A 27372-nucleotide genomic window follows, 5' to 3' on the forward strand; every position below is an offset into this window, starting at 1 on the left:
GTGATTGAGGCCGATAATTCTTCATGCATTGCTTTGACGGACGCGCCGGTTGACTGGCAACATGGTGAGATGCGATGTTTGACCGGTAGGGATTTATCGGACTATGATTATGTCAGTATTGGTAGAGATGGTTTTGTACATATAAATGCACAGCCGGCTAATGTAGCTCGGCTTAATGATTTATCTATATAAATTATGAATAAAGACGACAGTATTAAGTGGCTGCAAAGACGCACGGAGGAGTATCGTACCGGAAAGAACGATATGCATGAAACTATTGAAGATTTTGATAACATGGAAAAGCTTGGACAGGGATTCTCATCGGCTGATCCACTTGAAGAAATTGATATTGGTGATGGAAGTATTCCGAGGCCTACATTTATCAAAGCTAACTTGAAAGCCGATCAGAAAAGTAAGGTATGTTTATTACTTAAAGAATTTTTTGATTGCTTTGCTTGGAATTATACTGAGATGCCCGGTTTGAGTAGAGATTTAGTAGAGCATAGATTACCTATTAAATCTGGTTTTAGGCCGCATAAACAACCTCGTAGAAGTTTCAATCCTAATTTGTATGACCGCATCAAAGAAGAAGTTGATCGGTTGTTAAAAGCTAAGTTTATTCGGCCGTGTAGATATGCAGATTGGGTTTCTAATATTGTGCCCGTGGAAAAGAAAAATACTGGTAATATTAGAATCTGTGTTGATTTTAGAGATTTGAATAAGGCTACTCCAAAAGATGAATATCCTATGCCTATAGTCGACATGCTTATTAATGATGCCTCGGTACATAAGGTAATTAGCTTTTTAGATGGTAATGCAGGTTATAATCAAATATTTATGGCCGAACAAGATATGTCTAAGACTGCTTTTCGTTGCCCAGGTTTTGTTGGTTTATTTGAGTGGGTCATTATGACATTTGGGTTGAAAAATGCCGGCGCTACATACCAACGAGCTATGAATTTAATTTTTCATGAACTTCTAGGCATTGCACTAGAAATATATATTGATGACAGAGTTGTTAAATCGGATGGGTTTGATCATCATTTAGGCGATTTAAGATTAGCTTTTGAAAGGATGCGCCGGTATGGATTAAAAATGAACCCACTCAAATGTGCTTTTGGCGTGTCGGCTGGTAAGTTTTTAGGATTCATAATTCATGAAAATGGCATAGAGATTGACCCTAAGAAAGTGGAGGCAATTAGAAATTTGAAGGAACCCACGTGTAAAAGGGATGTGCAAAAGTTGTTAGGAAAAATTAATTACTTGAGGCGATTCATATCTAACCTTGCAGGGAAAATTGAATCAATTGTTCCTTTACTTCGGCTAAAGAATGAAGCTGAATTTACTTGGGGGGCACAGCAACGAGATGCTTTTAATTACATAAAACGATGCTTGTCGAATCCTCCAATATTGCGGGCGCCCAAGTCCGGTGCGCCGTTCAGGCTGTACATTGCTGCAAAAGATAGGGTGATCGGTGCGGTGTTGGCGCAAGAGGTCAGCAGGAAAGAATACATCATTGCATACTTAAACCGTCGTTTGCTCGACGCCGAAAATCGGTACGTGTTTATTGAAAAGTTATGCTTATCTTTATACTATGCATGTACCAAGTTTCGGCCTTATCTTCTTTCTAGTACGTGTGTAGTAGCTTGCCAAGCTGACCTCATTAAGTATATGTTGCAACGACCGATTCTTAGTGGTAGGATTGGAAAGTGGGCTTACGCACTAATAGAATATGATTTAACATATGAATCGTTGTGTGCTATGAAGGGTAAAGTTATCGCCGATTTCATTGTTGATCATAGGATTAAAGATGATGAAAATATTAATTATGTTAGTGTATGCCCATGGAAGCTTTATTTTGATGGATCGGTTTGTAGGGAAGGGCAAGGCGTCGGTAATGTTTTAGTTTCACCTAATAATGTTTTTTATGATACATCGGCTCGTTTGGAATATGCTTGCACTAGTCCTGGCCATCTCAGGCCCGGCCCTGTCGGCCCACCCAGGCCCGTCCTAAAATCCAGGGCCTAGGCCCAATGGGCTTGCCCGTGGGCCAGGCTTGGGCCTGAGTTTTGAGCCCACCAGCAGAGCCTGGACGGGCTTGGGCTTGGCATATTGGCATTTTAAGGAAGAGGCCCGACCCTAAGCCCTAAGGGCTTTTCAGGGCTTTTTACCAGATGCGCCGAGCTTGGGCTTGAAAAGTAGGCCCGATGGTAGGGCCTGGGAGGGCCTGGGCCTCAGTTTTTTGCCATGGGCTTTTTCAGGCCCGGCCCAAGCCCGGCCTGGCCCGGCCCATGGCCAGATATAGCTTGCACTAATAACCAAGCAGAGTATGAAGCTTTACTGTTTGGTTTACAAACTTTAGTTGATATGGGCGTAAAGGATGTAGATGCTTTTGGGGATTCGTTCCTGGTAGTACAACAAATTAAAGGCGAATTTCAATGTTTTGATGGATTATTAAATAGTTATTTGGACCGATGTTTAGATATAATTAAGTCTCTAGATACGTTCACCATCCATCATATACCTAGAGAAGAGAATTCTAGAGCTAATTGTTTAGCACAGCAAGCATCCAGTTAACACATTAGTAAAGGAATGTTTTTTTATAATAGACAAGTCGATGCATGCTGAGTCTATAATGATGGATACTTTGTCACGGGGTGCACTTGGGCCTGTCACGGGGTGCACTTGGGCCTAGTACAGTTGAACAACTAGTTGTACAATGTACTGCAGATTCGGTGCATGGGTCACAAACGACCGAATTAGCAAATAAATTAGAATTAAGTGATTGGAGAGTCCCTCTAGCTAATCATTTAAAGGATCCAAGTCAAACAAGAGATAGGAAAATTCGACGACAAGCTTTAAAATATACTTTGTTTAATGACGAGTTGTGTCGCCGAACAGTAGATGGGTTATTTTTAAAATGCTTGGATTCTGATCAGTCTAGAATAGCTATGGGTGAAGTGCATGAAGGAATATGTTGAACACATCAGTCGGCTCACAAAATGCGATGGTTGCTAAAAAGAGCGGGGTTTTATTGGCCGACTTTGCTAGAGGATTGTTTTCGGCACTATAAAGGTTGTGAGGCATGTCAGAAATTTGTTAATGTACAGTTAGCACCTGCGTCTATGTTAAATCCCATAATTAGGACGTGGCCATTTAGGGGATGGGGTTTAGATTTTATTGGTGAAATACATCCTTCGTCTTCTAAAAGACATCGCTTCGTCCTAGTTGCCACAGATTATTTTACTAAATGGACTGAAGCAGTTCCTTTGAAAAATATGACTCATAAGGAAGTTATTAGTTTTGTTTTAGAGCATATTATTCATAGATTCGGCATTCCTCAAACTTTAACTACTGATCAAGGTGCTTCTTTTATGTCTCATCAATTTCGTAAATTTGCCGAATCTTTAGGAATTAAATTGTTAAATTCGTCGCCTTATTATGCTCAAGCTAACGGACAGGCCGAATCTAGCAATAAAACTTTAATTAAGCTTATAAAGAAGAAAATTGAGGAGCATCCGAAAAGATGGCAAGAGGTACTATCAGAAGCTTTATGGGCTCATCGGATATCTAAACACGGAGCGACTCAAGTAGCACCGTATGATCTAGTATATGGTCAGGAGGCGGTGTTACCTGTAGAGGTTAATTTACAAGCTCTTAGAGTGGCCAGACAAAATGATTTGTCGGCTGTGGATTATAATGATCTAATGATGGATAAGATAGATGACATTTCAGAAGAGAGATTAAGAGCATTAAGAGAAATTGAGAAGGAGAAATTAAGAGTAGCCAAGGCTTATAATAAAAGGGTGAGAGAAAAATCATTTCAAATAGGAGACTTAGTGTGGAAAACGATTTTACCTATTGGAACTAAAGATAGGAAATTCGGCAAATGGTCGCCGAGTTGGGAAGGCCCGTATGAAATTATAGAGATTGTTCCTGGAATTCATATTTTGTACAATCTTTGCAGGGAGATAAGTTGTCGAAAGCTCTCAATGGAAAATATTTAAAGAAGTACTATCCTAGCATGTGGCAGGAGGCCTAAACATGTTGTGGCCGATATGTTATTCCAAGTATCGCCCTAAGAAAATTTGGCCGATGTATCTTTGGACATCGCCCTCAGTAATGATATGATCAGTGATCGGCTTCATCCTACGGTAACTGCTCTAGTATTTTTGGTCAATACAATTGTACCAAAAATAGGGGGTCATGTGTTGATGGTATAATTTGGCTACTTAGTATATGATGAGCCAAATTAAATCAATGATTTATCAAGCTGATCGGTTAATGAATTGTTAAAGTATTGCCACAGGAATTTTCATGGAAGGTGAAGATACAAGTTCTATGAAGAATCATATGCTATACTGGACCATGGGCGTGATGCATGCAAGTGATATATATCTACGTATATGGAGAAGTATGCTTAGTCCTGATGGCCATTATCCAGTTTGATTTGCGACGTTGCCGGAATATTTAAATATTTTCTTTGTGGGCTCAAGGTATTTATACATATGCTTAGCCACTATATTTAGTGTGATGGCGACGTGGCCGGAATACTTTATTCATATATACAAGAGTCCATGTACGTGGATATGGCCTAGATTTGCTACGTACTTAGATTGGCAAGTATATTTTTTGTAGACGTATGCTACATGGTAACCGAATCAAGAAAGGCTAGTCCTGATCGGTTTTAGCTTCAGAGTTGTAATCTTATACGCCAAGTCCAGCGTGCCATATATATGTAAGGCCGTGGCCGATTGAAAGAAACAGCAATCGATCTATCAATACAAACTCTATTTTTATGTTCCTCTATTTTCTGTCGTTACTTCTTGCCGAGCCCTAGCAGCCCTAGGGTTTGGTGATCTTTGCCGTTTTGCGCTGAAAAGCGGCCGGTTCTTCTCCACGAAAGCGAGGAAATCTTTGTTGCTTTGCTCGTAAAGCAATTGTTCGTCGTCACGAAAGCACGACAAATATACTGGTGTTGCGCGGCGATTTCGCGTGCCAACACTAAGCATATAGAAGTCCGTTATCATTGGATTCGAGATGTGTTGTATTCCAAGCAAATGCAACTTGAGAAGGTTCACAGCGATGACAATGGGGCTGATATATTGACTAAAGTGGTGACAAGGAAGAAGCTCGAAGTACGCCGTCGGCTCGTTCACATGGCTGCCGGAAGGCAGTGAGACCCTCCATGATGTCGGGAGGGGGAGTTTGTTGGGCTAAGTCCCTCCACATGGAGGTGTGTTGGCAGCCCAACATCAGCCCATAAGTCCAACACATGTCAGCCGTTGATCCTCGCTGCATCCAACGGTTGAGAGTGCTTCCAAGGGAAGTAAAGCAAGGAGAAAACCCTAGCCACTCCACCCCTGCTGGTGGTGGCTGCCATTCGTGAGAGTGTGAGAGAGAACACACAAGAGAAAACACAACCTGAGAGAGAGGAAGAAGAAGAAGAAGCAGAGGTTCTGTCCAGATTTGCTGCATCTGACTAGATAGTGTTTAAGCTGGTGGTTGGAGGCTCAAACCTGCTTGGATCGACCCCAAACTTGGTGAGCTCATTCCTTACTTTGAGTACTTCGATCTGGTTAGCTGGTTTGAGGATTGTGTCAGTCGAGCATCAGATTTAAGAGTGGTTTTGTCAGCTCTGATTGCTGCAGTTTCAGAACAGAGTAGTTTTGGGAGACGAACAGTTTGGGTAGGCAAATGATGTTCGATTGAGCTGAAATTTGGAGGGGATGTCAAGAACTGATGTGTCTACTTGTCTGCCAAATTTGGTGCTGTTTGGTTTTGTGGTTTAAGAGCAGTTTGCAAAACACTGAAGGGTACAGAAGCTGTGTAAACTCTGCTTTGCTGAAATCTTGCCTCTTGTGGCTGTTGTTGCTGTTGCCGGTTGGCAACGTGGAGAGTGTGTTCTAAATCTCTCTAGAGGTTCTAGAGCAGACTTTGTACTCATCATTCTCATAGTGAAGTTGCGCGGACCGGTCGGTCCACAGCCGTGGTTTTTTACTCCTCAAGTTGAGGAGGTTTTTCCACGTTAAATCCTATGTCACTTGTGCATGTTGTTTGTGTTCTTCCGCTGCTTATTTGTTGGTTGAAGTTGTCCTCAAAGTTCATCACAAATGGAGGGGGCTATGTAGTGTGCATATTTGCCGTGTTGTGCAGCGCATTGTTGCTGTCCAGCCCCAACAATGTTTTCGGTGTTTCACTATGTATGTATGGACTAAAATGAGTGAACAAACACACTAGGATGTGTCTATATACATCTAAATAAGAAAAAAAGTTTTCTTTGTGGGAGAAGAAAAAAAGTTAGTAGAACATCTTATAATAGTAAATGGAGGGAGTAGCTTTTTGTCGGGGAACAAATTGTTTAGCTCTTGCATGGTTATCTTCTGCTTCTTAAGGAAAAACTAATATGCGATTTTGGATTCTAAAAGCATATATATTGTATCCAGTAAAATTCAACATGTCCCTGTAAAGGGATGTCTAGTTACCAGTTTTATCAAATGCACAAGGAGAGCATATCTAGTGGTACCGTGGTCCAAGCAACGGCAGTGTAACCAAAAATCAACAAAAAAATTCCCAAAAAAAAGGAATCTAGGCACAAGTAATATATACTCCCTCCATTCGAAAAAGCTTGTCCCTCAAATGGATGTATCTAGCATCAAGTTAGTTCTAGATACATTCATTTGAGAGACAAGCTTGGGACAAGTTTTTTCGGACGGAGGGAGTATGTTGTTATAAACTTTCAACTCATCTCATACGCCGAGAAACAAAAGGCGAACCTCAGCAAATAAACCATAATCTGAAACCCAAAGTGCTCTTAATTTTTTTCAAAACATTGGCAGGAGCACTGCCTATCCAACTAGGAGTGAAATAGCAAAGTTTAGCCGAGGGATATGTACATTGGGGCTTTGCCTAGGAAAAAGATCTCGCAACAACAACAAAGCCTTTAGTCCCAAACAAGTTGGGGTAGGCTAGAGGTGAAACCCATAAGATCTCGCAACCAACTCATGGCTCTGGCACATGGATAGCAAGCTTCCACGCACCCTGATGCGTCTCCGTCGTATCTATAATTTTTTATTGTTCCATGCCAATATTATTCAACTTTCATATATTTTTGGCAACTTTTTATACTATTTTTGGGACTAACATATTGATCCAGTACCCAGTGCCTGTTCCTGTTTGTTGCATGTTTTTGGTTTCGCAGAATATCCATATCAAACGGAGTCCAAACGGGATAAAAACGGACGGAGATTATTTTTGGAAAATTTCGGAACAAGAATCAACGCGAGACGGTGCCCGATGGGGGCACGAGGCAGGGGGGCGCGCCCCACCCCCTGGGCGCGCCCCTGACCCTCGTGGGCCCCCCGTAAGGCGGTTGCTGCTCTACTTTGGACGCAAGAAAACTAATTTTCGGAGAAAATCTGGGAGAAGGTTTCAATCCAATCGGAGTTACGGATCTCCATATATATACGAAACGGTGAAAGGGCAGCAGAGAGAACGCAGAAACAGAGAGAGACAGAGAGACAGATCCAATCTCGGAGGGGCTCTCGCCCCTCCCATGCCATGGAGACCAAGGACCAGAGGGGAAACCCTTCTCCCATCTAGGGAGGAGGTCAAGGAAGAAGAAGAAGAAGAAGAAGGGGAGCCCTCTCCCCCTCTCTTCCGGTGGCGCCGGAACACCGCCGGGGCCATCATCATCACCGCCATCTACATCAACAACTTCACCGCCATCATCACCAACTCTTCCCCCCTCTATGTAGCGGTGTAACCTCTCTCTTACCCGCTGTAATCTCTACTTAAACATGGTGCTCAACGCTATATATTATTTCCCAATGATGTATGGCTATCCTATGATGTTTGAGTAGATCTGTTTTGTCCTATGGGCTAATTGATGATCGTGATTGGTTTGAGTTGCATGTTTTATTATTGATGCTGTCCTATGGTGCTCTCCGTGTCGCGCAAGCGTGAGGGATCCCCGCTGTAAGGTTTGCAATATTTTCATGATTTGCTTATGGTTGGTGGCGTGAGTGACAGAAGCACAGACCCGAGTAAGTAGGTTGTTTGCGTATGGGATAAAGAGGACTTGATACTTTAATGCTATGGTTGGGTTTTACCTTAATGATCTTTAGTAGTTGCGGATGCTTGCTAGAGTTCCAATCATAAGTGCATATGATCCAAGTAGAGAAAGTATGTTAACTTATGCCTCTCCCTCAAATAAAATTGCGATAATGATTACCGGTCTAGTTATCGATTGCCTAGGGACAAATAACTTTCTCGTAACAAAAAGCTCTTTACTAAAACTAATTTAGTTGTGTCTTCATCTAAACAGCCCCTAGTTTTTGTTTACATGCTCTTTATTATTCTTGCAAACCTACCAACAACACCTACAAAGTACTTCTAGTTTCATACATGTTCTAGGTAAAGCGAACGTTAAGCGTGCGTAGAGTTGTATCGGTGGTCGATAGAACTTGAGGGAATATTTGTTCTACCTTTAGCTCCTCGTTGGGTTCGACACTCTTACTTATCGAAAGAGGCTACAATTGATCCCCTATACTTGTGGGTTATCACACCCCTATCCATAGCTAGCTCTTTGGTGATACTCCAATCCTTCAGGTCTCTCTTAACGGACTCCTCCCATGTCAAATTCGGTCTACCCCGCCCTGTCTTGACATTCTCCACACGCTTTAGCCGTCTGCTATGCACTGGAGCTTCTGTAGGCCTGCGCTGAATATGCCCAAACCATCTCAGACGATGTTGGACAATCTTCTCTTCAATTAGTGCTGCCCCAACTCTATCTCGTATATCATCATTCCTGACTCGATCCTTACTCGTGTGGCCACACATCCATCTCAACATACGCATCTCCGCCACACCTAACTGATGAACATGTCACCTTTTAGTCGGCCAACACTCAGCACCATACAACATTGCGGGTCGAACCGCCGTCCTGTAGAACTTGCCTTTTAGCTTTTGTGGCACTCTATTGTCACAGAGAATGCCAGAAGCTTGGCACCACTTCATCCATCCGGCTTTGATTCGATGGTTCACATCTTCATCAATACCCCCATCCCCCTGCAGCATTGACCCCAAATAACGAAAGGTGTCCTTCTGGGGAACCACCTGGCCATCAAGGCTAACCTCCTCCTCCTCACACCTAGTAGTACTGAAACCGCACATCATGTACTCAGTTTGAGTTCTACTAAGCCTAAACCCTTTCGATTCCAAGGTTTGTCTCCATAACTCTAACTTCCTATTTACCCCTGTCCGACTATCGTCAACTAGCACCACATCATCCGCAAAGAGCATACACCATGGGATATCTCCTTGTATATCCCTTGTGACCTCATCCATCACCAATGCAAAAAAGATAAGGGCTCAAAGCTGACCCCTGATGCAGTCCTATCTTAATCGGGAAGTCGTCAGTGTCGACATCACTTGTTCGAACACTTGTCACAACATTATCGTACATGTCCTTGATGAGGGTAATGTACTTTGCTGGGACTTTGTGTTTCTCCAAGTGTATAATATACAAGTCCATGGTATCTTATCATAGGCCTTCTCCAAGTCAATGAACACCATATGCAAGCCCTTCTTTTGCTCCCTATATCTCTCCATAAGTTGTCGTACCAAGAAAATGGCTTCCATGGTCGACCTCCGAGGCATGAAACCAAACTGATTTTTGGTCACGCTTGTCATTCTTCTTAAGCGGTGCTCAATGACTCTCTCCCATAGCTTCATTGTATGGCTCATCAGCTTAATTCCACGGTAATTAGTACAACTCTGAACATCCCCCTTGTTCTTGAAGATTGGTACTAATATACTCTGTCTCCATTCTTCTGCCATCTTGTTTGCCCGAAAAATGAGGTTGAAAAGCTTGGTTAGCCATACTATCGCTATGTCCCCGAGACCTTTCCACACCTCAATGGGGATACAATCAGGGCCCATCGCCTTGCCTCCTTTCATCCTTTTTAAAGTCTCCTTGACCTCAGGCTCCTGGATTCGCCGCAAAAAACGCATGCTGGTCTCATCAAAGGAGTCGTCCAGTTCAATGGTAGAACTCTCATTTGAAGGAAATATGCCCTAGAGGCAATAATAAAGTTATTATTTATTTCCTTATATCATGATAAATGTTTATTATTCATGCTAGAATTGTATTAACCGGAAACATGATACATGTGTGAATACATAGACAAACAGAGTGTCACTAGTATGCCTCTACTTGACTAGCTTGTTGATCAAAGATGGTTATGTTTCCTAGCCATAGACATGAGTTGTCATTTGATTAACGGGATCACATCTTTAGGAGAATGATGTGATTGGCTTGTCCCATTCCGTTAGCTTAGCACTTGATCGTTTAGTATGTTGCTATTGCTTTCTTCGTGACTTATACATGTTCCTATGACTATGAGATTATGCAACTCCCGTTTACCGGAGGAACACTTTGTGTGCTACCAAACGTCACAACGTAACTGGGTGATTATAAAGGTGCTCTACAGGTGTCTCCGAAGGTACTTGTTGAGTTGGCGTATTTCGAGATTAGGATTTGTCACTCCGATTGTCGGAGAGGTATCTCTGGGCCCACTCGGTAATACACATCACTATAAGCCTTGCAAGCATTATAACTAATGAGTTAGTTGCGGGATGATGTATTTCAGAACGAGTAAAGAGACTTGCCGGTAACAAGATTGAACTAGGTATTGAGATACCGACGATCAAATCTCGGGCAAGTAACATACCGATGACAAAGTGAACAACGTATGTTGTTATGCGGTTTGACTGATAAAGATCTTCGTAGAATATGTAAGAGCCAATATGAGCATCCAGGTTCCGCTATTGGTTATTGACCGGAGACGTGTCTCGGTCATGTCTACATAGTTCTCGAACCCGTAGGGTCCGCACGCTTAAACATTCGGTGACGATTTATATTATGAGTTTATGTGTTTTGATGTACCGAAGGTAGTTCGGAGTCCTAGATGAGATCGGGGACATGACGAGGAGTCTCGAAATGGTCGAGACGTAAAGATCGATATATTGGACGACTATATTCGGACATCGGAAAGATTCCGAGTGATTCGGGTATTTTTCGGAGTACCGGAGAGTTACGGGAATTCGCCGGGGAGTATATGGGCCTTATTGGGCTTTAGGGGAAAGAGAGAGGAGAGGTTGCGCGCCCCCCAAGGCCTAGTCCGAATTGGACTAGGGGGAGGGGCTGCGCCCCCTCCTTCCTTCTCTTCTCTCTTCCCTTTCCTTGACTCCTACTCCTACTACTTGGAAGGGGGGGTCCTACTCCCGGTGGGAGTAGGACTCCTCCAGGGCGGGCCATAGGGGCCGGCCCTCTCCCCCCTCCCCCACTCCTTTATATACGTGGCCAGGAGGCACCCCATAGACACAACAATTGATCTCTTGATCTCTTAGGAAAAGCCCTGCGTCGGTAGCATCATCATCACCGTCATCACCCGTTGTGCTGACGAAACTCTCCCTCGAAGCTCTGCTGGATCGGAGTTCATGGGACGTCATCGAGCTGAACGTGTGCTAAACTCGGAGGTGCTGTGCGTTTGGTACTTGGATCGGTCGGATCATGAAGACGTACGACTACATCAACCGCGTTGTGCTAACGCTTCCTCTTTCGGTCTACGAGGGTACGTAGACAACACTCTCCCCTCTCGTTGCTATGCATCACCATGATCCTGTGTGTGCGTAGGAAATTTTTTGAAATTACTACGTTCCCCAACAGTGGCATCCGAGCCTGGTTTTATGCGTAGATGTTATATGCACGAGTAGAACACAAGTGAGCTGTGGGCGATACAAGTCATACTGTTACCAGCATGTCATACTTTGGTTCGGCGGTATTGTTGGATGAAGCGGCCCGGACCGACATTACGCGTACGCTTACGCGAGACTGGTTCTACCGACGTGCTTTGCACACAGGTGGCTGGCGGGTGTCAGTTTCTCCAACTTTAGTTGAACCGAGTGTGGCTACGCCCGGTCCTTGAGAAGGTTAAAACAGCACTAACTTGACGAACTATCATTGTGGTTTTGATGCGTAGGTAAGAACGGTTCTTGCTCAGCCCGTAGCAGCCACGTAAAACTTGCAACAACAAAGTAGAGGACGTCTAACTTGTTTTTGCAGGGCATGTTGTGATGTGATATGGTCAAGGCATGATGCTATATTTATTGTATGAGATGATCATGTTTTGTAACCAAGTTATCGGCAACTGGCAGGAGCCATATGGTTGCTTTATTGTATGCAATGCAATCGCCCTGTAATTGCTTTACTTTATCACTAAGCGGTAGCGATAGTCGTAGAAGCAATAGTTGGCGAGACGACAACGATGCTACGATGGAGATCAAGGTGTCGTGCCGGTGACGATGGTGATCATGACGGTGCTTCGGAGATGGAGATCACAAGCACAAGATGATGATGGCCATATCATATCACTTATATTGATTGCATGTGATGTTTATCTTTTATGCATCTTATTTTGATTAGATCGACGGTAGCATTATAAGATGATCTCTCACTAAATTTCAAGGTATAAGTGTTCTCCCTGAGTATGCACCGTTGCGAAAGTTCTTCGTGCTGAGACACCACGTGATGATCGGGTGTGATAAGCTCTACGTTCAAATACAACGGATGCAAGACAGTTTTGCACATGCGGAATACTCTGGTTAAACTTGACGAGCCTAGCATATGCAGATATGGCCTCGGAACACTGAGACTGAAAGGTCGAGCGTGAATCATATAGTAGATATGATCAACATAGTGATGTTCACCATTGAAAACTACTCCATCTCACGTCATGATCGGACATGGTTTAGTTGATTTGGATCATGTGATCACTTAGATGATTAGAGAGATGTCTATCTAAGTGGGAGTTCTTAAGTAATATGATTAATTGAACTTTAATTTATCATGAACTTAGTCCTGATAGTATTTGCATAGCTATGTTGTAGATCAATAGCTCGCGATGTTTCTCCCCTTTTATTTTTGATATGTTCCTAGAGAAAAACTATGTTGAAAGATGTTAGTAGCAATGATGCGGACTTGGTCCGTGATTTGAGGATTATCCTCATTGCTGCACAGAAGAATTATGTCCTTGATGCACCGCTAGGTGACGGACCTATTGCAGGAGCATATGCAGACGTTATGAACGTTTGGCAAAGCTCGGTATGATGACTACTTGATAGTTTAGTGCACCATGCTTTACGGCTTAGAATCGGGGCTTCAAAGACGTTTTTGAAATGCCACGGAACATATGAGATGTTCCAAGAGTTGAAATTAGTATTTCAGACTCATGCCCATGTCGAAAGGTATGAGACCTTTGACAAGTACTTTGCCTACAAGATGGAGGAGAATTGCTCAGCTAGTGAGCATGTGCTCAGAATGTCTGAGTACTAGAATCAAATGGGAGTTAATCTTCCAGATAAGATAGTGATTGACAAAGTTCTCTAGTCACTATCACCAAGTTACTAGAACTTCGTGATGAACTATAATATGCAAGGGATAACGGAAACGATTCCCAAGCTCTTCGTGATGCTGAAATCGACGAAGGTAGAAATCAAGAAAAGCATCAAGTGTTGATGGTTGACAAGACCACTAGTTTCAAGAAAAGGGCAAAGGGAAGAAAGGGAACTTCAAAAAGAACGGCAAGCAAGTTGCTGCTCCCGTGAAGAAGCCCAAAGCTAGACCCAAGCCTGAAACTGAGTGCTTCTACTGCAAAGGAAATGATCACTGGAAGTGGAACTGCCCTAGATACTTGGCGGATAAGAAGGATGGCAAAGTGAACAAAGGTATATTTGATATACATGTTATTGATGTGTACTTTACTAGTGTTCATAGCAACCCCTCGATATTTTGATACTGGTTCAGTTACTAAAGAGTAGTAACTCGAAACGGGAGTTGCAGAATGAACAGAAACTAGTTAAGGACGAGGTGACGATGTGTGTTGGAAGTAGTTCCAAGATTGATATGATCATCATCGTACACTCCCTATACTTTCGGGATTAGTGTTGAACCTAAATAAGTGTTATTTGGTGTTTGCGTTGAGCATGAATATGATTTGATCATGTTTATTGCAATACGGTTATTCATTTAAGTTAGAGAATAATTGTTGTTCTATTTACATGAATAAAACCTTATATGGTTACACACCCAATGAAAATGGTTCGTTGGATCTCGATCGTAGTGATACACATATTCATAATATTGAAGCCAAAAGATGCAAAGTTAATAATGATAGTGCAACTTATTTGTGGCACTGCCGTTTAGGTCATATTGGTGTAAAGCGCATGAAGAAACTCCATGCTGATGGGCTTTTGGAATCACTTGATTATGAATCACTTGATGCTTGCGATCCATGCCTCTTGGGCAAGATGACTAAAACGCCGTTCTCCAAAACAATGGAGCGAGCAACAGATTTGTTGGAAATCATACATACTGATGTATGTGGTCCGATGAATGTTGAGGCTCGCGGCGGGTATCGTTATTTTCTGACCTTCACAGATGATTTGAGCATATATGGGTATATCTACTTGATGAAACATAAGTCTGAAACATTTGAAAAGTTCAAAGAATTTCAGAGTGAAGTGGAAAATCATCGTGACAAGAAAATAAAGTTTCTACGATCTGATCGCGGAGACAAATATTTGAGTTACGAGTTTGGTCTTCAATTAAAACAATGTGGAATAGTTTCACAAATTCGTGCCACCTGGAACACCACAGCATAATGGTGTGTCCGAACGTCATAACCGTACTTTATAGGATATAGTGCAATCTATGATGTTTCTTACCGATTTACCACTATAGTTTTGGGGTTATGCATTAGAGACAGCTGCATTCACGTTAAAAAGGGCACCATCTAAATCCGTTGAGACGACACCATATGAACTGTGGTTTGGCAAGAAACCAAAGTTGTCGTTTCTTAAAGTTTGGGGTTGCGATGCTTATAAGAAAAAGTTTCATCCTAATAAGCTCAAACCCAAATCGGAGAAATGTGTCTTCATAGGATACCCAAAGGAGACAGTTGGGTACACCTTCTATCACAGATCCGAAGGCAAGATATTCGTTGCTAAGAATGGATCCTTTCTAGAGAAGGAGTTTCTCTCGAAAGAAGTGAGTGGGAGGAAAGTAGAACTTGATGAGGTAACTGTACCTGCTCCCTTATTGGAAAGTAGTTCATCACAGAAATCTGTTCCTGTGACTACTACACCAATTAGTGAGGAAGCTAATGATGATGATTATGTAACTTCAGATCAAGTTACTACCGAACCTCGTAGGTAAACCAGAGTGAGATCTGCACCAGAGTGGTATGGTAATCCTGTTCTGGAGGTCATGTTACTTAACCATGACGAACCTATGAACTATGAGGAAGCGATGATGAGCCCAGATTCCGCGAAATGGCTAGAGGCCATGAAATCTGAGATGAGATCCATGTATGAGAACAAAGTGTGGACTTTGGTTGACTGGCCCGATGATCGGCAAGACATAGAAAATAAATGGATCTTCAATAGGAAGACGGACGCTGATAGTAGTGTTACTATCTACAAAGCTAGACTTGTTGAAAAAGGTTTTTGACAAAGTTCAGGGTGTTGACTACGATGAGATTTTCTCACTCGTAGCGATTCTTAAGTCTGTCCGAATCATGTTAGCAAATTGCCACATTTTATGAAATCTGGCAAATGGATGTCAAAACTACGTTCCTTAATGGATTTCTTAAAGAAGAGTTGTATATGATGCAACCAGAAGGTTTTGTCGATCCTAAAGGTGTTAACAAAATGTGTAAGCTCCAGCGATCCATCTATGGACTGGTGCAAGCATCTCGGAGTTGGAATATACGCTTTGATGAGTTGATCAAAGCATATAGTTTTATACAGACTTGCGGTGAAGCCTATGTTTACAAGAAAGTGAGTGGGAGCACTACAGCATTTCTGATAAATATATGTGAATGACATATTGTTGATAGGAAATAATGTAGAATTTTCTGGAAAGCATAAAGGAGTATTTGAAAGGAGTTTTTCAAAGAAAGACCTCGGTGAAGCTGCTTACATATTGAGCATCAAGATCTATAGAGATAGATCAAGACGCTTGATAAGTTTTTTCAATGAGTACATACCTTGACAAGATTTTGAAATAGTTCAAAATGGAACAGTCAAAGAAAGAGTTCTTGTCTGTGTTACAAGGTGTGAAATTGAGTAAGACTCAAAGCCCGACCACGGCAGAAGATAGAAAGAGAATGAAAGTCATTCCCTATGCATGTGGACATATTTTATTGTATCGACACCTCTATATATCTCTAAACATGTGGACATATTTTTCATTATCGGTTTCCGCTTGAGGACAAGCGAGGTCTAAGCTTGGGGGAGTTGATACGTCCATTTTGCATCATGCTTTTATATTGATATTTATTGCATTATGGGTTGTTATTACACATTATGTCACAATACTTATGCCTATTCTCTCTTATTTTACAAGGTTTACATGAAGAGGGGGAATGCCGGCAGCTGGAATTCTGGGCTGGAGAAGGAGCAAATATTAGAGACCTATTCTGCACAACTCCAAAAGTCCTAAAACTCCACGGAAGTTATTTTTGGAATTAATAAAAAATACTGAGCGAAGAAAGTACCAGAGGGGGGCCACCCACCGTCCACGAGGGTGGGGGCGCGCCCCCTGCCTCGTGGGCCCCCTGGCAGGCCTCCGGTGCCCATCTTCTGCTATATGAAGTCTTTCACCCTGGAAAAAATCACAAGCAAGCTTTCGGGACGAAACACCGCCGCCACGAGGCAGAACCTTGGCAGAACCAATCTAGGGCTCCGGCGGAGCTGTTCTGCCGGGGAAACATCCCTCCGGGAGGGGGAAATCATCACCATCGTCATCACCAACGATCCTCTTATCGGGAGGGGGTCAATCTTCATCAACATCTTCACCAGCACCATCTCCTCTCAAACCCTAGTTCATCTCTTGTATCCAATCTTTGTCCCAAAACCTCAGATTGGTACCTGTGGGTTGCTAGTAGTGTTGATTACTCCTTGTAGTTGATGCTAGTTGGTTTATTTGGTGGAAGATCATATGTTCAGATCCTTTATGCATATTAATATCCCTCTGATTATGAACATGAATATGATTTGTGAGTAGTTACGTTTGTTCTTGAGGACATGGGAGAAGTCTTGCTATAAGTAGTCATGTGAATTTGGTATTCGTTCGATATTTTGATGAGATGTATGTTGTCTTTCCTCTAGTGGTGTTATGTGAACGTTGACTACATGACACTTCACCAATGTTTGGGCCTAGAGGAAGGCATTGGGAAGTAATAAGTAGATGATGGGTTGCTAGAGCGACAGAAGCTTAAACCCTAGTTTATGCGTTGCTTCATAAGGGGCTGATTTGGATCCATATGTTTCATGCTATGGTTAGGTTTACCTTAATACTTCTTTTGTAGTTGTGGATGCTTGCAATAGGGGTTAATCATAAGCGGGATGCTTGTCCAAGGAAGGGCAGCACCCAAGCACCGGTCCACCCACATACCAAATTATCAAAGTAACGAACGCGAATCATATGAGCGTGATGAAAACTAGCTTGATGATAATTCCCATGTGTCCTCGGGAGAGTTTTCCTTCATATAAGAATTTGTCCAGGCTTGTCCTTTGCTACAAAAAGGATTGGGCCATCTTGCTGCACCTTATTTACTTTCATTACTTGTTACCCGTTACAAATTACCTTATCACAAAACTATCTGTTATCGATAATTTCAGTGCTTGTAGAGAATACCTTATTGAAAACCGTTTGTCATTTCCTTCTGCTCCTCGTTGGGTTCGACACTCTTACTTATCGAAAGGACTACAATAGATCCCCTACACTTGTGGGTCATCAGCCAATGTCCCTCGTCTTCCTCTCTCGGATCTTGGCCATCTTATAGATGTCCCTTTCGCCTTCCTTCGTGCCTAACCGTTGGTAGAGGTCCTCATATGTCCGACCCCTTGCTTCACCAACAGCTCGCTTTGCAGCCTTCTTCGTCATCTTGTACTTCTCTATGTTGTCTGCACTCCTATCCAGGTATAGGCATCTGAAGCAATCTTTCTTCTCTTTAATCGCCTTCTGGACATCATCATTCCACCACCAGGTATCCTTATCTTCGCTTCTCCTTCCCCTGGACACTCCAAACTCCTCCGAGGCCACCTTATGAATGCAAGTCTCCATCTTCATCCACACATTGTCCGCATCCCCTCCTTCCTCCCAAGGGCCCTCCTTAATGACCCTCTCCTTGAACGCCTGAGCTACCTCCCCTTGAGCCTCCACCACTTCGTTCTAGCGACTTTGGCATGCTTATCCCGCTGGACACGAATCCGAAAGCGGAAGTCAGCAACCACCAGCTTATGCTGGGGTACAACACTCTCTCCAGGTATCACCTTATAGTCTAGGCACACATGCCTATCTTCTCTTCTCGAGAGGATGAAATCAATCTGGCTAGAGTGTTGGCCACTACTAAAAGTCACCAGATGTGATTCTCTCTTTCTAAAGAGGGTGTTAGCTACAATCATGTTGTAGGCTAGAGCAAAGCTTAAGACATCTTCTCCTTCTTGATTCCTGATGCCATAGCCAAAGCCCCCATGCGCCCCTTCAAAACCTATGTTAGATGTACCCATGTGGCCATTGAGGTCTCCTCCTATGAAGAGCTTCCCACAAATTGGTACACTCCTAACCATGTCTTCCAGGCCTTCCCAGAACTCCCTCTTGGTGTTTTCATTGTGGCCTACTTGCGGGGCATACGCGTTGATAACATTGAGAACCAAGTCCTCAACTACCAGCTTGACCAGGATAATCCGGTCCCCACGTCTCTTGACGTCCACCACTCCATACTTGAGGCTCTTGTTGATCAAGATGCCTACGCCATTTCTGTTTGCAGCCGTCCCCGTGTACCACAGCTTGAAGCCGGTATCCTCCACCTCCTTCGCCTTCTGTCCTCTCCATTTGGTTTCTTGGACGCAAAGGATATCAACACCTCTCCTCACCGCTGCATCAACTAGCTCCCGAAGCTTCCCTGTCAGAGACCCTACGTTCCAGCTACCTAAGCGAATCCTCCTAGGCTTAGCTAGCTTCCTTACCCTTCGCACTCGTCGAGTCAAATGCGAAGACCCTTGCTCATTTTCCACTACATCCGGGCGCCGATGTAGCGCGCCACTAAGGATGCGATGACCCGATCCTCGCTCACTTGCCACCGTATCCGGATCATGATACGGCGCGCCACCTGGGGGTGACGGCCCGGCCCTTGCTCATTTTCCACCACACCCGGGTTCCGATGTGGCGCATCGCTGAGAGGGTTACGCCCCAATGAAAATCTTTTGGGTTTCATCTCCATAAGAGTGGCTGAGTTTTTACGTTGGCTCGCCAAGCCTATCACAACCCTCCTCCTTTACCCGGGCTTGGGACCGGCTATGTTGAGACAACATAGGCGGAGTTTTTGCCTAGGAAAAAGAAAAACGAGTTCAATTAACTGGTAAAAGTACTAGTATTATAGCAGAATTTCAATATGATACTATTCATAGCTGGATTTCTGTTCCTTATTTCCAACATGTGAATCAAATTGGAACTGAATCTGCATGATGGATATATGTTGTGCCAATCTACATGACCTTTTTGAAACATTTAGCTGTGGCACCATGACCTGGGAGCACGGTAGCACCTCAAGCCATAAGATCACTAATAGATATCTTCTTCTCAATTGACACTGAAAGGGAATTATAGCTACAAACCATATGCTTCCCAACTGCCAGAGGGGAAGGCGCGGTGTTGCACAATAAATCTTTCCTAGAATTCACACCACAAACCCACAAGTCATGTCCCATGCTACTCCCTCCATTTTAAATTGATCTGCATATTAGGTTTGACTGCAGTCAAACTTCGTAAACTTTGACCAAGTTTACAGAAAAAATATAAACATTTGCGATAACAAATCTATATGATGTGAAAGTACATTCAATAATGAATGTAATGGTATTGATTTATTATTGTATATTTTAATATTTTTGTTTATAAACTTTGTCAAAGTTTACAAAGTTGTCTGTATATCGCTCAGGAGATAAAATTATGGTTTCTGCTCACGTGACGCCATCACATCTTATTTTGTCTTGCAATGCCTAGTAAGGGGCACCAACAACGATGAGGTCTCTCCTCACTTGCTCTAGCTTATAGTTTCCTTTGTTCTCACTGCTCCAATGCTCTAGTTCTGGCCCGGGTTGAGCCCCCCCCCCCCCCCCCCCCCCCCATGGTGCTTCATTCTTCTTCAAACAAATGCCTGGGGTGCTAGTGTCCTTTGGGTCACATTTTATTGGGTACCTTGGCATATATGTGGGATTTGGCCCTCATTGGTTACATTCCATAATGAGGATACTCACACGTTTTCAAGAACCAATTCATGCTCTACAAGGTGAAAACCCTTGATTTAGCCGTCAATGATGGATTCGCAACGATATTTTACGTACTTCAGTCCCATCTACCGGTCCCTAAGCCCTAGGATGAGAAGTCTTGCCAATTTATAAAACCCTTGAGTTGGCCATCTCCTTGATGGTGTTTTGTTGGAAGATGGTCATACATTCACTCAATGAAGGACGTTGGTAGTCTTACACATTTTGACAGCTCGTTGGTTATTGCATTTTGCCCCTTTTGTAAACCGATTTGTTCGACTTTGATGCATACGTTATATTGTGCAGTTAAACTGAAGGTCATATCTTTGCACGAGTCACAGCCACACGTTCCAATGGTTTAATACAATATATGGCCAGCTTAACTTAATTGATAACCCATGGTATCCATAGTTCACTTTCATACAACTATGCGCCGGTGCATGAGCCGTACCCGTCCAACTTGTTGCATTGCTATGCCTATGCAGGTAGGTTCCAGGGCGTCATCAGTGGTGCTATTGTGTGTTTACGATACCCGAACGACAAGGATGCATCATTAGTTGATTGCCGCAATAAAAATCACTAGATGAATGAACTTGGAAGTACAATGTGCGAATCTTGTGCTTCAAACATTTCTTAAACATCCACTCCACAAGTTATTTATAAATGATGTGTGAAATTTATATGTAATTTTCTCCAAATATAGTTCCACAAAATAACAAATGTATTAAGTTTTAGCAACTGTCTCGTAGCACCATTATTAGGTTTTAGCAAGATATAAATTCTACTGCAAGACCATAACTAACAGAATAATCCTTGATCTAATTTGATAAATCTATCCTACTATACATTAAAACTGAAGGTCATATATTTACACAAGTCAGAACCATACGTTCCACTGGTTCTGACATATGGCTGGCTTAATTGATGATTTATGGTCCACTCACTGCTTGATCGTACAGTTCAATTGCTTAATAGCCACCCCTCCAGCTTGTTGCATCACTATGCAGGTAGGTTCCAGGGCGTCTTCAGTGGTGCTATTGTGTGTTGATGAAACCCTAATTACCTACCTGCAAGGCTGTACCGCGCTAACTGACTAAAACAAGATGAACTTGGAGTATAATTTATTAGATCGGCTACACACAAGCATGACATTTTAGGCATACTTTTGGTAAAAGAAATTAAAACTTTGACAATAAATTTTCAAAAATGCTTCGATCAAATAAGCAAAAATTAATGTTTGTTTTCGACCAGTCAATCAAAAAAATAAAATAACAGTTTCATTGGGTTTGAGAAATTGTTTTGCAATATAAACAGATATTCAAGATGTGGGTGTCTTTTTCTTAAGACTGCCCAAAGTAAGTGCATGTTTGAATGGCCGTCATCCATGTGTCGACGTCACTGATTAATACGGGGTGAACCTTAACCATGGGATATACAGAGTACAGTTAATGGTTCCTAGTCTTTCGGACACGATCGATGTGATGCAGCAGCTGCCCAGATATGAACGGTTACAAGTGGCACCGGTCGCTGCGTACATTAATGTGCAACTTGTGCAGCCACGCACTGCTCCACAAACATATTTGGCACTGCGGTTGCACATGCATTTTTCCTTAACAAGCAGCTACTATAATTGTGATTTTGATGTATTGTTGAATGGCATTTCAGCCACATAATATGTGCCACTTGGTCAGAAGAGGCTACTATTCTAAAAATTGCTATATATCCGAGTGTTGACTAACAATAAAAGATCGCCTAGCCGAAAAAGCAGATCAGCTAGGGCTTTCGAAGCATGTAAGTACGAGCTGCATAATAACCCCAGTTGTGCGACATTTAGATAAAAGGAGCAGTTAGATCTTAAACTGAGCAAAGCCCCCAAAGTTAATAGACTGTACTTTCCAAGATATGTAAAGTAGAGGAGGATGCAAGCTTTTGAAATTTTGTATTCTCTCTGCATACATATATGAAGGTATTTCAGAAAAATTATGCCCTACAAAATAAACATATTATTATATTTTTGTCCATCATATCCAGATACCTTAATAATATGATCAGAAGGTAAGTATTGTCATTCATAAGTTTTTCTACTTTACATATGTAACAAGAGAAGCACACTTAAAAAACTTCTTCAGTGTGGTCACAAGCTCTACTAAATAGGCTGTGCAAACATATCAATGTCTTAGTTGACCATACCTAATTGCCGAGTAACAAAGTTGAAATATATAATTAAGAGGAAACATTAACTCAAGAAAACTAATTTCAGAAATAAATTACCTGGAACTGCTGTATGGCACAAATAGCACTAACAAACTAAATCAAACTGTGATTCCATTGTTTGGGTGAAGTTTCCTTAATTTTGTTTGACTTTTCCTTTTTCTCGGTGGTCTGCAATCTGCACAGCAAAGAAAATGATAAAGTTTACCAACGTGGTTACAAATTGCTTTATAGGACCATAAAAAAGGCAGACCAGAAGATAAGAGTAAAATAGGAAAGTATATTGAGGTCATTTCCATTACAAAAGCAGTTCGATCACCCACGCAGCTCAAAGCTGCAATAATGCAACACCAAATGCTTGCACTGGAACAGGTACAGTGAAGTAGTTAGTGCACATCAAGAATAGTTGGCTCAGTAACTGCAGTGCAGCAGCAAGAGAAGTAGAGAGATGCAGAGTAACATGTGCAATTGTGCATGTCATGTAAAATATACATCAGTTGCTCAGTCAAGATAAGAATATCAAATATCTCCTGCAAACGGGTAGGAAATTTATAGTAACTGATGATAGCTGTACTAAATATAAACTGATGACTACAACCATTTAATTTCTATAATTCAAACACAAGAATCTATTTAGCCATGACAGAAGAAATGAACTGGAAACATTCAGAATGGAGCCGACAGATAAATTTGCACATGAATACAGTATTACTACTTTGCATGGCCTAATTTATGTCTCTAAGATGCTACTCTACACTATCAAGACCTGACAGATGTTACTTTACAATATCTAAACCTGACAGATGCTACTTTACAACATTATCTACATGGGTAGAACTGATCAGAATTGCTTGTACAGTTGCACTGCTTGAACAGCTAGGACTTCTTGTACAGAATTCTGATAAGATTGACCAAGAGCTGAATGGATATGTTTTAACTCCACAGTTCACGTCCAGCCGTACAGTCACCAAAAGGAGACCAGGAACCCATCCGGACACAATCACAGTTACATAAAATCCCTGATCACTGCTATGAAGAGGGCTGAATTTTTGCGTTCATTTGAACGATGACGTCTTTGAATGCCTCACAACCATCAAAACGCTGCCCTTTATTAGTCCAGTTTAACAATTTGTCGCGAAGATCGATTACAAAATCTTTATCATGGCCCGCCTCATTCAGCAATAAATTTACACACTTCAGCAGGTATGGGCCTGTCTTGGTTCTGAGTTGACTGACAAAATGACGACATGTATCTTCACATTCAAAGATCACTGCGGACATATCCTCAATAATGTCAAGCCAGCCAAAGATGAGACATGCACCACTTAAAGCCCATCTTTCACTAGAACCTCCACGACTAGATGAAAAAACATCATTGCCAGCCTGATCTTTCCTTTTTGTCTGCCCTTCCTTTGACTCCATAACCAGACCAGTGCTTGCGTAGTGCAGAAGCACGTTACAGTCTTGCTCACTAATACAAGCAGAGGACACAAGCAACACCCCTAAAGGAACCCGTAGATGCAGAAAATTAGGGCATGAGAGAGGGACGTCTAATTGTTCTGCACCTTGCACTTGACTGACAGCACTTATGCGACAAAACTTCACACAGCGATCATCAAAATCTTTGATAAGGGAACTGACAGGGTTGGTTGACACATTAAGTTTCTCTGTATCCCGAACTGTGGGTACTCGCAGTTTCCTCCTGTGATTTACTGTACTGGTATGGTGTGCATAACTTGGGCGTCTTTTGTTGTTCCTGGCCCAAGAATGTGATAACTCCACCATATTTTTAGCTAGCAACTGGCATTCATCAACATTAGAAGGGCATAACACCCACGAAAGGTAAAATGCTGCCCTCTGAGCAAGACTGATATCGCTTATTGATTCAGCAGTTTTCTCCTCAGATAATACTTCTGATAAATAACCTTGTGAACCTTCCTGGTGAAATAGTAGAGCAGTGGCAAAATTGAACCAGGTAGGGAAGTTCGTAATTGTCAACCTGCAGCACCACAGAGCAGGAGCAATTAGCTTTGAGTTGAACAGCATGCTAAATATCTGGATATTATTGTTTGCATGTTAATAAGCATACCAAGCAGAACTGTATATGAATTTGACCAATCCTTTTGATGGTTGTTTCTTGCCAAAGTGTGACCCTTTTGGTGGTTGTGATTGTATGTTTTTCCATGAAGAGTCGTCGCTGCTTGTTTTACCCAAGAAAACCGTAACTTCTATGTAAGAAACAAGATCCAAAAATCGTCTGCATGATATGGGTCCAGTTAGTATGGCAAGCAAATCCCTTTGTTGGCTTGGGAAATAAGCATGTGTAAAGGGAAATTTCTGTCCCAGTTCCATGGATATTCCCCATCCCATAGGCTCGAGAAGAAGATCTATTACTGATGATACCACTGCTGTGCAAAGTCCTAGCACAGAACCCATACCCCTGCAATCAGAAATAATATACATGAATAAGTAAAAATTGTAAAAGAAATCTCCACAAACAAGAAGCCCAGAATGTGTAATGCATTAAGACAAGATGCAGAACCGTGTGGATCCATAATAGTGCTGTGGGTATACCATTTAGAACAGGAGGAAGGAATGCTACAGAAGATTAAACAATTAACTCTCTGGTTAATAAAGTTTCCATTTACAGAAGATTAAATAACTAACAGATGATGAATTTTAATGTGATACAGAACATGAATCTGTTAATTCAGGTTTGAGGTAGTTTAAATCCAAGCTTTCAAGAGTTCACTTGGCCGTGCACATTACCCTATTTTCTAATAATGAACTTCAACTTTGCTAGTTGCAGGCTCAAGACATAACACTTTTAATTGCGCTGTGTGCAAGTTTAATTGCAAGTGTGAAAATGGTTCGAGATGCCAACTGACATAAACACAACAAACTCAGAGTCACAAACAAAAAATAGAGAAGCTAGTACAAGTATTATGAGGTGTGAAGTTACGTCGCAAGAAACCATATATGGAATAATGACCGCATCTCCAAGAACGCTGGTGGGGAGCAAACTAAGCATATTACAATCACACGCCATGCTACCCGATCATGTAATTCTTTTCTCAGACAAAGCAAAGGCCTTGTAATTGCTTCTCGTAGCATCTCTGAAAGATCATGTTTCAGAATTGATGGGTCGTAATGCCACAAATGGACCCTGCCACACACAAACCAAAAATGCAAAACAGATCAGTAAAATACGTAAAAGAATGGCAGGATTTTTTTTCTCAAATTAGGCAACAGGATAAAGGATCACCTAATGTAAGCACAGACAAGGTAAAAAAAAGTGCCAATAACTCAAGATTGTATTACTCGCAAAACAGTACAATTATTTTTATAAGAGAGGGTTAAGATCAATGTACATTTCTGGGAATCCAGTTGGACTTTAGCATATATTGCTATTACTCTATATCATGTTCGCAGCCAAAACATCACTAGAAGACAGCTCAATGTAAACGAATATCATACAACATCCTTAAAGCTAATGCTAGTACTATGTTAGTCCATGTATAACTGTCCCAAGCATACCTCGGCGGGATTGAGCCATCACTTGGAAGCACTTGATAAGATGGATGTGTTGTTACATCCAGAGAAATGGTACCCATCTCGCAACTGCTTTCTCCATCTTCTCTGTAATATGGCGAAGGAAAGAGACACTGGTAACGAGGGGATAACAGGGCTGTTTTCACAGCAGCGTGCAACAGATCATAGGAATGCCCCGCAACTGCACAAAAGAAAGCCACAATACATGAACATCAACAGAAACAAGTAACATACTGTTAACCTACAGCCTGAGGAAGTGAGAGGGCGAACACAAAATTTCATGAAGTGAGCACTGAATTGCAAGGAATGTAGATCTGAATGATTAATAATACATCAGCCTCCTAAAGTTTGTTTGGAAGTGGCAGTTTCATTTGGAAGTGGCAGCATTGCAGTCTACTGCATGCTATTCGGGGAGAACATAGGAAGGGGAGAAATCTCACCATCACGGCCCCCCAATTTCTCGACGAGGGCGGCGCAGGAGCGGACCAGCTCGCGGCAGTCCCGGGGCGAGACGGAGCTCCCGACGCAGAGCATCTCGGCGCGGTCGTCGGTCCGGGCCACTCGGCACGAGGCCGAGTCGGAGAGCGCGGAGACGGCGGTGCGGACGAGGCAGTCCAGGCGAGCCCTATCCACCTGCAAATGCAATGCGAACGCACATCAGCACCAACCAAGGCTCGCGGGGAGGGCAAGGAGGTTGGGGGGAGGGGGGGATTGCCTCCTGTGGGTCGAAGCACATGAGGGAGAGCGCGGCGTCGAGGACCCTGGTTCCGGAGGAGGCAGGGGCGGCAGCGCCGGGGTTGAGGGCCGCCGCGAGGGAGGAGACGTTGGCGGAGAGCGAGTCGCCGGCCGCGGAGGAGGGGCCCGCGCCGCCGGGAGGGCGGGCGAGGCGGGAGGCCACCTCGGCGAGCAGGTGCGTGAGGTCGTGTAGGGGAGGAGGCGCCATTTTTTTGGGTTTGCCGCCCCGACGGCGACGTCGACGGCGCGCAAAGGTAGAGGGGGAAATCCGAAGCCTGGGAAGAGAGAACGGCAAAGTGGGCTTTTGTGCTTCGGTTTAGCTGGAGATGGGCTTGGAAGCCCAACTGCCCAGGTGCGCGGGCCATCTCTCGAGCCAACTCATCATTTGCCTGAAGTCCTACTTTCGTGCCTTAAGCGTCATATATATGCTACTAGCAAAAAAGCCCGTTGCAACGAAAAAATAGATTTCCATTTTGATTC

At 42.8% G+C, this 27372-nt stretch overlaps 1 protein-coding gene across 1 annotated transcript; it reads right to left on the bottom strand.

Annotated features, from left to right (window-relative positions):
* Positions 1-23245: 23245 nt before the first annotated feature.
* On the bottom strand, positions 23246-27154 carry LOC123168907 (uncharacterized). Its single transcript, XM_044586767.1, has 6 exons — positions 26873-27154; positions 26598-26790; positions 26143-26338; positions 25568-25771; positions 24695-25045; positions 23246-24604 (listed from the first exon to the last, which is right to left on the bottom strand). Exons 1-6 carry the CDS (start codon positions 27098-27100, stop codon positions 23635-23637), a joined length of 2142 nt encoding a protein of 713 aa, XP_044442702.1. The 5' UTR covers positions 27101-27154; the 3' UTR covers positions 23246-23634.
* Between the last annotated feature and the right edge of the window lie 218 nt (positions 27155-27372).

This window comes from Triticum aestivum, chromosome 7D (genome assembly GCF_018294505.1).
Source record: "Triticum aestivum cultivar Chinese Spring chromosome 7D, IWGSC CS RefSeq v2.1, whole genome shotgun sequence".
Lineage (NCBI taxonomy): Eukaryota > Viridiplantae > Streptophyta > Magnoliopsida > Poales > Poaceae > Triticum > Triticum aestivum.

Bases quoted from the DNA above. Each gene is read 5' to 3' on its own strand.
- LOC123168907 (XM_044586767.1), bottom strand. From the start codon at position 27,100: ATGGCGCCTCCTCCCCTACACGACCTCACGCACCTGCTCGCCGAGGTG. The intron at 26,791-26,872 runs GCAATCCCCCCC...TTGCATTTGCAG, and splicing joins TGTGCTTCGACCCACAGGAG to GTGGATAGGGCTCGCCTGGA. The intron at 26,339-26,597 runs GTGAGATTTCTC...TCTTTTGTGCAG, and splicing joins GAAATTGGGGGGCCGTGATG to TTGCGGGGCATTCCTATGAT.